The 12,228-nt window shown below is 39.1% G+C and overlaps 1 protein-coding gene across 5 annotated transcripts in view; it reads left to right on the top strand.

Moving 5' to 3' along the window:
• Positions 1-12,228, top strand: part of mettl15 (methyltransferase 15, mitochondrial 12S rRNA N4-cytidine) — a 62,940-nt gene that overhangs the window by 24,617 nt on the left and 26,095 nt on the right. For 4 of the 5 annotated variants that reach the window (XM_082528643.1, XM_082528645.1, XM_082528642.1 and 1 more), the window contains one exon: positions 10,582-10,718. In XM_082528643.1, coding sequence (XP_082384769.1) covers positions 10,582-10,718 — 137 coding nt within the window. Of the gene's footprint in view, positions 1-6,508; positions 6,620-6,757; positions 6,962-10,581; positions 10,719-12,228 lie in introns of those variants that run through there. The other variant, XM_082528646.1, reaches the window with a different exon arrangement.

Genomic DNA, 12,228 nt, shown 5'->3' with positions numbered 1-12,228 from the left:
GAAATTGTTTAGATAGTTTTCCAGTATGTCCTCTGCCTTGTGCAGCACTAACAACTACACACATTTGTAGACCAATAGCCATGCCCTGTAGCAGCTATTCCAAAAAAGGGATGTCTATAAAAAAAAAAAAAAAAAAAAAAATTGGCTTAAAAAACAACCCAAGAATGTTGTTTTATTAATGTCTTAGTTGGCAACTTTCCCAAGAAAGAAAGAATTTGACAAAAGTCCAACATTTATCATGTGAAGCTATTTTTTCAGACTTTATTTATGTTAAAACTCTGATAGTGGGTTTTGACTCAGTTATCTTCACTTTGAGTATACATGGCTGACACTGAATGCTACAGCACAAGCACTGTGTCTGTGCAGTGCAGGGTAATGCTAATCTCTGATACTGTGTGACTCTTCATCTCTTCTTTTTCCCAGTAACATTTGTCCCAGGGGAATATCTTTGAGTTGATGTTGCAACTTCTGCACAAATCTTTTCAGCGGTATTTTGTTATTGATTGGATCCAGATTGGTGCTGAGGAAACAAAAGTAGAATGGTGACAGTTATGAAAATGTAATAAACATTCTTGTTATTAGTGCTTTTTTTTCCCATTTATGGGTTTGTTTTATAATTTGAGTCAATAATAATAATATTGATTGACTATATTCAGATAATATGCTCACCAACCACTTCAATAAGTACACTGTACTAGTACTGGGTTGCGCCCTCTTTTTCTTGTAGAACTGCCTTAATTCTTTGTGCATAGATTGAACAGGGAAACTTTGCTCAGAGACTTTACTTCACATTGACATGACAGCATCACACAGTTGCTACAGATTTGATGCAAATCTCCTGCTCAACCACATCCCACAGGTGCTCTGTTGGACTTAGATCTAATGTCTGTGGAGGCCATTTGAGTACAGGAAACCAGCTTGAGATGATTTGAGCTTTGCGCTATCCTGCTAGAAGCAGCAATCAGACACTATGGTCCTAATGGAATGGACATAGTCAGCAGCAATACTCAGTTGGATTGTGATGTATTTTTTATGTTCAGTCGGTATTAACAGGACCAAAGTGTGCCATGAAAATATGTCCCACACCATTACACCACCAGCCTGAATCACTGATACAAAGGTGGATATATTAATGACCTTCCTTGTCATGTTGTTTACACTAAATTCTACCATCTTAATCTGGCTGCAGAAATTGACTCATCAGACCAGGTAATGTTTTTTCCAATCTTCTATTGTCCAGTTTTGATGAGCCAGGACAAATCAGTAGCATCGATTTTCTGTTGTTAGCTTGCAGGACCTGATGTGGTCTTCTGCTGTTGTAGCCATGGGTTTGATGTTTGTGTACTCAGAGATGTTCTTCTGCATACCTAGTTTGTAATAAGTAGTTCTTTACCGTTGCCTTTCTATCAGCTCAAAGCAGGCTGACCATTCTCCTAGATAGAGGTGTATCTAATCAAATAGCAAATCAGTGTATTTAAAAACACACCATGTAGTCATTTTGGAATTTAGAATAGTCATAATGGTCACAATAAGATATGTCTCTTAAATGTCTCTTAAATGTAAATGAGAAGTACTTTAGTACTTCTACATGCGCTTCACCTTGTTAGTCATTTTCTATTATTTGTATACTATCTAGACATTTACAAATGATGACATTTAGATAAGTAGAATTCATTGTTTCAGGACTATCAGCAAGATTTAATGGAGATAATCTGTTTATTCATTTTGACGTTTAACTTTGGGCAGAAGTGGACCACAGGAAGACCGAGGGTTTGGCCAATAGATTAGACCAGACCAGGTTTGAACAGCTGTGCATAAAGGTCATCCATTAAGGATCCAATTTCTCTCACATTTTTAGATGCTAGATGTAAGCAAGGGAATGGAGCAAACAGAACTGTAATAGTTTATATTTTAGCTTTTAATCCTTTAAAAGTAAGAGCAAAACCGAAACCTCATGCCACTGGAATAGCGTCATGAGTTAATTTCCTTGCCTGAGTTTTGACAAAGTTTGTCCCCTGCTGTGCCACTTTTTTTTTTCTCCTTTCTTTACAAAATTCCCATCATTAATTTGTGTTTCTGAAAAGGATACTTAACCTTGCATAGGCACTTCTGAAAAAGTCTGGCCTTCTTGATGTCTTCTAAGTGCCTCTAACCTGATTTGCTCATTCTCAGGCTATAAATGACCTACAAACTTGAGACGGGTGTTATTGTTGGCAGATGAACTACTGCTGTTTTTGCGTGCATAGACGTGTCTTGTCTTAACTAGCTCAAATACCTCCTCGAGCACATTTATTTAAACTTGTGCCAAAAGAGGGCAAGCGGTGCTGAATAGATGAGGAATTAAAGTATTTGTTGTAACTTTGCAGCATTCCTTTAACAAAAGAGAGATTAGTTCAACATACGCAGAGGCAGGAGACTTCTGGCAAAGAGTTTTGTCAACAGTTTTGTGCTTCCCTATCACTTGTTCATTCTCACTCGCTCACTCATTCACCCACACTTTAAAAAAAAATATATATATTTTTTTTTTTACTCACTCTCAGTCCACTTGTCATATGTTAAGTCCACTTTAAGTTTAGGTAGGTGAGTCATGTATGTGTGTCAGACATGAGTGATCACCATCAAGATAATATCATGTCTGCTTTCACTGGCCATCTGTGTTGGACACATTTGCCTCCTACCTGGTGAAGTTAAAGTCAAAACGTGTGTGGAAGCAGTAATGAAACAGACAGTTTGAGGCTGTGCTGCGGAGGTTCGGGCGTGAGATACAGTTGGAACATAGCAGTGAGATTTTATGTCCAGTCAAGTTCACATTGGCCAGATGTGTAGCTATCGGACTATTCTCTACAGCCACCAAATCCCGCATTATTACCACTGATTATATCAGGGTTTCCACACGAATCATTCTGTGCTCTCATCCTGCAAACCTGCTAAAACTGGGCACACTTGTGTCTCGCCATGAACTTTGTGTGACAGAGAAAGAAATGCAAACCGGTTACCTCCACTCTTGCCATGGCAACGGACGCGACAAGAAAAGCGATCCTGTACCTGTGTATCTGTCTCCCAAATGGTCTGTGTGTTAGTGTAACAAGATCTGAAAAAACTCCCCTCAATGACATTTTAGATCCCCCACTGTAACTGACCTGGGCTGGGGAGTCACAAGTAGGATTTAGGTGAGTACTCAGGCTTCTCTCAGGTTCCTGTTTGTCTTTTCCTAATGAATTCAGCCATAAGAAAGCTCCAGATGAGGCCCATTTTTTCCACATGGCCAGGATATCATATACTGGTGCACGAGCTGTTTTTTGTTTGCTTGATGCAAAAGCTTTATTTTTTAGATATGTATGTAAAATATCTCTCTTTGATTTGACATATGAACTGATGAAGCATTTGTCATTTTACTTTGAGAAAAAAAGTGCTCATTAAAAATGCTGTGGGATGACTGCTGAGGTGTCCTGCATTATAGCACCTTGCTGCTTCACTGTTGGACTGCACCACTCGGCCACTCCTAACTCTCCTGTTCCCTCTGCTGGGAAAGGCAGATATTGCACACTCCAGACGAAGTACAAAACGCAGACTTGGAGTAAGTAATTTTGTTTTAAAGATCATTCTTTGCATTGCATTACCGAGAATCACCTGCGTCTTGCTCTGGTTTGATTCCAGTCTGCCGCATTCTCTGCAAAAGGCATGGCCTAGGTGAAAGCCTTGCTGAAAACCCCTCGGTATAAAATATTGTGAATGAGTCATTCCCAAGTTTGGTGTTAATCATCATTTCAAACGCCAAACCTATTATCACCAAATCTTTTCAAGAAGTTCTTGTGTCCATCTGGTGGCAGAAGTAGCAGGTTTGCTTTTCTTTTTCTTTTTTAAAGGGAGGGAGGAGGTTTTTTTTCCCTTCTTTCTTTTTTGCAGCAGCATTCAGGTCGTTTGAAAAAGCTTGTTATCCTCCAGCATAGGAACCAGATTTTTAGTTTACCTTGTAAATGACCTTGTAAACATAAGGCTTCCTTTTTTTCCCCTTTGGACATGCACTCAATTTTTAGGTTACTTTATTTGGTTTGTGCATGCGTGTGTTTGTGCGTGTGTGTGAAGGAGGCGAAACTTTCGCTGAACCTTGTACAGATGGAGTGTCTGTGCTTGGTGCAGTAGTTATTCAAACAAGAATTAATACTCAGCATTTGCATTTCCAGCTAACTGCCTCTAAGAATATTGAGCATCAGCTGTCTGTCTGTCATTTGAACTGGTGAAATAGATCAGCGTTACCTTTGTTCTTTCGGCCACAGCTCCCTCAAGATGTGACAAAAGATTGTTGTGACAAGTGCCTCACCCTCCAGCAGAGGACCAGTTTGTCTCCCGTTTGCTTGTGTCGACTGTTTGATAAAAGCCAGCCTACTTTTGCTGTTTGTGTTTCTGTTTTCGTTTTCCTTTTTTGTATTGAATAGCACAACAGGCAAGTTCATTATGCGTGTGACTCATCCCACTAGCCCACACCCCCTCCCCATCTGCTGCTGTGCGCTGGAAAGGAGAGGGAACCGCCATTGATCACTTCTTCCCTCACACATGCACGCACACACCCCACCTTCAACGTCACTATCGATCGACATGTTTAATGTTTTTGTGGGAAATAGCTGGCATTTCCTTTTTGTGTCCTTTTACATCTGTTCCCGACCATTTGCTGACATTATAATAAATCACAGAGCAGACATGTAGAAGATGAAAAGTAAAAGATAATCTAGCGAATTATTCAGACAGTGTCAGACCATTCAGACTGATTGAACATGCTGTGATTTCTTTTTTTCCTTTTTTTGTAGCAGGCTCAGTCAAGAATATATAAGGAAAAATGTCTGGATAGGAAAACTTTTCTTTTTTTTTTGCATGTCTTATTCAGTTGTTACAGCTGGTAACAGCAAAGACCCCGCAGAATGGTCGATAAGCGTTACATATATCCTGCGTAAAACATTTCCTGACTGCCCCGCTCTCAATACTTGATTAATAAAATAAAAAAAAACACTGACATCCACATATGAGATTATTTTGAAGTCGATGATTAATATTTTTAACAAACGTTCAAACACATTTTCCCTTCGTTTGTCTTCTCTTACAGTGCTTTAAAAAAAAGTAAAATAGAATAAGAGTTGGTTTATGGAGCAAACAGAAACTTGTGTGCTAAAAAACTGAGAAACATCACAATGAAATCAAGGCAATAGTTTTTTTCACTTTCTCATCTTTCTGACTTGGTCTTTCTTTACATCAAGAACTGAAAGACACTGTTCGTCGATGAAACAGTTTGCAGGTAGTGTATGCTGACTTCACAGCAGTTCTGCCCTGCCAAAAGGTCCAATCTGGTCCCCAGGCTGGCTCTGAAAAGTGTGAAAATTGCAGAAAGGAGGGTATACGTTGTTAAGAATGGATGACATTATGAGATTGGTTGTCTGAACTGTTAATTTAATCCGAGTCAGAGTTCTGAATCATCCTCACTTTTACAGTCTTCCTACTGACAAAGAAGTTTTTCATACCACACCAAAGAAAGGTGGTTAAACCACTGTGTCCTGCTGATGCATTATAGCACATATTGTTGAAACTGCACCTAATTTTGTTAAAACAGCGCATACTGTAAAGGAGTGGTGGAGATCGAATCGGCCTGCGTGCAGCCCGTGAACTGAGTTTGACTCTTCTGGTTTACAGGGATTCCTGCAGCCTTATTACTATAGTGCTTCCCTGCTGCACTTGAAACAAAGAGCACACTAACAGCGATTGAGCTGACTGTTAAGGCCATGACTTCACAACTAAATTGATGATGAGACACGATCCATTAGGGCCTGTCTGATGGTGTCTTGTACATGCATGCTGAGCACTAGTGTGCGTGTGCGTGTGTATGACACAATTATTGTCTATCAGCAGAACACTGCAATATCAAGGGAAAAGAAAGCAAAGAGGTTTATAAGTAAAAAAAAAGACTGAGGTAAAGATCTCTTTAGGACAGACAAAACAGTGAGTAACCCTTTTAACTGGAAACTGGGGGCTGAATGTGTCTATAGCTTCTGAAATGATGATGCATGTCAAGTTTGCTTCACCACTGATAAACAGTACATATATGGTTTTTATTTAATCAGGTAATCTCTTGAATTGGATTGATAAGAAGGTTGGTAGAGATGAGAAAGATTCCTATGGGAGCGACTTGGGAGTGTTCTCTTCATCAAGGCGGTTATATGATGAAAGAGTCTGTTGTGTGAGGATTAAGGTCATGTGCATTAACATAATAACAGCACTTCCATTAATTTTGGTTCAGTTACCTTGAATTACGGGATTTGGTGAAGTGTTTATATTTGTTTTCAGGCATTTCTGTCACTGCAGGTATCAAAAAGCTTCTCAAAAAAGTTCTTACAGTATAATTTAGGCTCTAAGGCTAACATGAATACATTTGCATTAGCACATCGTCACATCCAGTTTATTAGAGCTTTGTTGCTGAAAACAACTGCCTCCTGCTGTTTAAAATGACTCTGATTTCCTGCAGGGGGAGTGAACTAAAGTTCAGGGAAGTTTTGAGCCGTCAAAGCAAAACAGTGGACTAAAGATGCTGTGGACTAAAAGCCCTCTGTAAAACCGATTGAAACTACAAAGTCAGGTGATAATTCTGTGTGAATTTGGGACTAAAAGCAAAAGAATAGCTATTGGTTTCAGTGAAACTTAAGTAACATTTATATTTATTTATTAACATATATATTATATTTATATATTTATATAAAATGTATGCATTATGCAGTCCAGATCTTCATCTGGAATTTCTGGATTAGCATCCATCCATCCATCCATTTCTGGGTCAGCTGCCATGGTGTGAGAGGCGGGGTACACCCTGGACTGGTCACCAGTCTGGCACAGGACAGACAACCATCCACGCTCACATTCACATCAAGAGCCCAAAGTGAACACACGCAGACGGAGTGAGAGCATGCAGACTTCACTAGAGGTGTGAATCACCATACATCCCACGATACGATATTATCACAATACTTAACGCACGATACGATATTATTGCAATATTTTAAAATATTTTGCGATATTCAGATTCTGTACATAAAGGTAAACTTTATCAATATTCATTTTATCTAATATCAAAGTCTCACACTCAGTCTTTCTCTCATTTCAGTCAGTTTTATTGTTGACAAACTGAACGTTTGTATTACAGTTTAGTCCCAACTTAACTGAATGCAACCATCTGGTACAATTATAGCTATTCTGAACTATGCAATTTATGAAAACTATGCAGCCCATTCAGCAACTGAAGAACTTGAAAGTAAATTAAAACAAAATATAATTTTACATTAAATAAAAAAGTTTTAAACTTAATTAAAATAAAACATGTCTTAAATTAAAATAAGTAAACTGTCATGTTTATTGCTGCCAAAAAAAAGTTAAACACATTTGGACAGTGAAGGAATGTCAGGATTCTTGTTCAGAAAAAGGATCAACATGCTCTGAGCACAAAAACCTCTTTTGTAACAAAATATCGATTTCTGCTGTCCCTGTATTGATACATTATTAGCAAACAAAATATCACGATACTACATAGTATCGATTTTTTCCCCCACCCCTAGACTTCACACAGAAAGGTCCCAGCCTTGATTCAAACCCAGGAGTTTCTTAATGTGAGGTGACAGTGCTAACCGCCACGTTCATAATGATTAAACTTCTAATAAAAGCTCCACTAAGTTTACCAGAAATTGTCAATCAATCCCAGTTTACACAGCGTTATTGCCACAGGCTAAAGACTGTGCTAAAGAAAAATTTTGCCTGCTGAATGGCTAGGTTGCGCTCCCAGGCTTGTTGGTGCACTGAGTGTGGGTTCCCTGTCACAGCCAAGAAAGTTGCAGAAGGTTTGGGGGGAAATATTGTATTGTTTATTTGTAATGTATACATGACGAACTGTTCAATAAGCTACATTTTTCAGACATAGTTTGGAGAGATATTTGCCGACATTAAGGTTAAGATATGGTAAAATATTGGGCAGTCTGTCTCGGTTTTTGGCCAGCTTTTGCCCTTTAGTTTGAGACATTTTGAAATTACATTTATTTCATTATGATCAGGAGGTACTTTGGTACTTATAGGCCTTTATAATTGTGGCTTTAAAATAAGGGTTGGGCGACTGGACGAATATATCGACTATCTACGATAGGCTGAGCCTTTCACCGATTGTTTTTAGAAGAGCGATTTATTTATTTGCCCATGAGTATGTTTGCTAATAATGTTGGTTGAAGCTAAGAGAAGCAGTCAATGGAAAAAATAATAGGGCTCTTTAATGGCACCCTCTTCCATCTGCAAACAAATGCACCCTCCTCAGAGTGCACCCAAATGCAGCGATTCATTTACTCAAATTCATAACAGAAAGAAAGAAAGGCAGTAGCCTATGTTAAAAAACAACAACATTTTATTTAAATAAAAAAACAACAACACAATGGTGGGGAGGGAAACAAACAGCAACTGCCTTCTTAAATAAATAAATAAATGAAGAATCCGAAAAGTAGCTATATTAATACTGAAACAAACAAGAAAAGAAGGTAAAATATTCCCTCCAAACAAAATGTATAAATTCTAAATGCACAAATCCACGCATGATTACATTGCTCCACCCATGTGCGCCTGCACATGCCTTTATCGTCATTTATTGGACTGACGATTGTCGGTTGGAAAACTTTTACATATCGCCAAACCTTACTTTGAAACAAGTCCAGGTACAGGATACCTTGGATAAATGTTAGTTTTATATGTATATACTGAGCATGTTTACCTTGAACTTACGGCTTATGTAAATTTTAGCTTTAATGTTGTTAATCCATGAAATAAAAATACTTTTTATTAATTACAACACCCCTCAGTGTGTTGTAATGATCGTGAAATCACTTCCTTTTTAACGTCTTTATTGCTAAATTTGATTGCCCCGAACTGAATGTGAAAAATTCAAATGAATTCTTTTGAAGGCTTGGTCTGAGCTATAATGCATTCATACAGTGCTGTTAAAAGGTATTTTCCCCCTTCCTGTTTTCTTGTTTTTTGTTAAGTCTTTTAAAATGATAATTTCATTTATTAAGGTAAAACGATTATCCAAACTAGTCCTATGTGAAACGTAATTGACCCCTGTAGTTATGAATTAACTGTGACTAATCACATTTTTGTAAAATGGAGTTCAATCTCTCTTGCCACATCCATGCCTGCTTACTGCCAGATCTGTTGGATCAAGAAATCACTTAAATAGAACCTGTCTGACAAAGTGAAGGGTAAAAGATGTTAAAAAAGGACCAAAGTCACTGACATCTATCAGTCTGGAAAGAGTTACAAAGTCATTCCTAAGGGTTCGGAACTCCAGCTCTTATACACAAATGGAGAAAACTTGACTGGTGAACTTTCCCAGGAGCCAACCAAATTACTCCAAGAGTGCATCAATGACTCAGGAGGTCATAAAAGAGCCCAGAACAACAAAAACTGGAGGCCTCAGTTAAGGTAGTGTTCATAATACTGCAATAAGAAAGAGACTGGGTAAAAATGGCATTCATGAGACCATTTCAAGTAGAAATCCACTTCTGACCAAATGTTAATCGCCAAAACTTTTGGGAAAATACTCTTGGGAACAATGAGGCAAAACTTGAACAGTCAAACATGGTAGTGTGGTCTGGGACTGCTTTACTGCTTCAGGACCTGGACGATTTATTGTAATTAATGGAACCATGAATTTTGCTTTCTACCAGAAAATCCTGAATGTCCAGCTATCAGTTTGTTTCCTGAACTCAAGCACACTTGGGTTATGCAACTGAACAATGAAGGGAAACATACCACCAAGTCATCTCTCAATGGAAAAATAACACAAAATAAAGTCTTTTGGAGTGGCCTTGTCAAAGTCCAGACTTATATCAAGTTGTGATGTTTTGACATGATTTAAACAGCCCATTCCTAATCGAAAACCCTCCCCCTACCCAGAATTCAAACAATTCTGCAAGGATAATGGGGCCAAACTCAATGACTCATTGCACATTATGAACAACTCCTTGATTGCAGTTCTTGCCTCTGAGGTTAGCACAACCCATTATTAGGTTTTGGGGACAATTACTTTTTTCACACAGAGCCAGGTGGGTTGGGTTAACCTTTTTCCCCATTAATTAATAAAATCATCATGTAAAAAACTGCATTTTGTATTTACCATGGTAATCTTTGTGTAGTATTAAAATGTGTTTGATGATATAAAACCTGGACCTCATTTTTAAAAATCAGGTAAGTGCTTCAAAAGTTATGTGGATAAACACACTCTTTCACCTATTGTTGTTGGTACCATAGTTCTTGAGGTATAGACTTTAAACTTGATAAAGAGGCTGGGGAGTTCCCCCAATCAGAACTTTTTACCATACAGATCTAGATGGTGTCACAGACTAAAATGGAAGGTGACAATGTGTGAAAATGTGGGTGCCTATGCATGACACATGTCAGTGCACCACCGTGAGTTAAACACTTAAATGATGAACTAACATTGTGATGATAAAAGATGATTCACGTATATGGAGTCATGTTGTGAGAACTGTTCTTGTGCTTTCTCACATGTAGGTGGTGCTGGACATGACATTTGGAGGTGGTGGTCATACCAAAGCAATTCTGAGCACAGTTCCCGAAGTCACGGTCCTGGCCTTAGATCGAGATCCCACAGCAATTTCTCTGGCCCAGCAGTTAGCCAAGGAACACTTGTAAGTGATTTATTGAGAAAAATCAACTAGACCAAAGTTGAAGCTTCAAGCTACACACTGTTGAGACAAATGTTTATACCTTATCATGGCTAATGTTTGGCCATCAGTTTTTGTTGTTATAGCTGACAGCTTGACAGTTTTAAGCAGTGTGTGTGGTTTGTGGTCATTTCTTAAAGGATACTGTGGGTTTGATATACGGTGTTGCAGCTCTCCCTGTACTTTCTCACTTCTTCCCTGAGCCCGATCAAATACTGCTTGCCAAGATACAGCCCCTGAGTTCCACTGTCCAATCAGAGCCATTCGTTCTTCTTAACTTAAAGCTTTTCTCCCCCCACGCAAAGCTGGTGGGCCCAGCATGTAATTTGTCAGAGTAAGGGCCCACGCCTGCTGTGTGAGGGAGATGCTACCTCCCACAGAGGATCTATAAGTTACTGGTGGGGGGTGTGGGGGTTAAAAATGGAGAGAGAGAGAGAGAGAGAGAGAGAGAGGCAAAAAAAAACAAGAGAGAGAGAGAGAAAATGAAAATATAAGAGAGAGCAGGGAGACACAAGGACACAATGCCAGGGTGAGAGGGAGTGTGTGTGTGTGCATGAGCAAAGCGCGGGTGGATGAAAATAAGATGTTCCTAAGACCATGGCGTGGGAAGGAATCCTTTTACGTAGATTCTGGGGAAACCTCTCTCAAGGGAATCTGCCAGAGAAATGTGCCTGTGAGCGGGGAATGACAATTAAGAGAGAGAGAGAGTGAATGAGAACACTGTATTCTGTCAGCAGCAATATACCCCTGCTGTAAACTCTTCCACGCCTACTCGTGATGCAAGTTGAGAGAGGCTAGAGAAATCTAGCAATTAACCAATATTATTGGATGCCTGAGTAAAAGACCCTGGCAGCCCACGCAGTGCATCCACACAACAGGGTTAGAGGATTTTCTCTCTCCTCTGCACTCCTGTTTCTTGAGGAAAGTCTAACCTCAGTGCAAACTGTTGAGTTTCGGTGTCAGTCTGAACCCAGTTTTACAGCACAAAGAGAACAATTTCAAGTCCAAACATTTCAAAATCGTCAGCTTATGAAGGTAAATCTCTTTTCCCTGAATAATATTCACCCGTGTACTTAATGGGATTTGTCTCCTGCATGTTGAGCCTTGCTATTCTCTGCATCATTCTTCTTGTTGCTATGACTTCCCTCCGCTCGAAGCTCTGCAGTAGTTGTGCCCACAGTACATGTTATAAATCTGAAAAGGCACAGCACGTCATTGAAAAGTCAAACATTGGATTTACATGTACATATATGGTGAAACTGACTGATATGAAGTGAGATCTGAACTGTTTGCATACTCTGTGCTCTTTGTTGATTTACACCGAATGCCATGTTGCCTGTCACATCATGGGTAGTAGGCTCTGAATGCTTTGACACATGAAGCCCATTTTCTTAGAGTTTGCCTGCACATATTGGCTCTCTGTCTTTATTTGGCTTATTTAAAATGTTTTCATAAGAACAGTTTCCCTCCTCTA

Source organism: Aulonocara stuartgranti (assembly GCF_965226115.1).
Source record: "Aulonocara stuartgranti genome assembly, chromosome: 1".
Taxonomy (NCBI): domain Eukaryota; kingdom Metazoa; phylum Chordata; class Actinopteri; order Cichliformes; family Cichlidae; genus Aulonocara; species Aulonocara stuartgranti.
The sequence above is the reverse complement of the archived record's forward strand: the minus strand, read 5'-3'. Positions and strand labels throughout refer to the sequence as shown.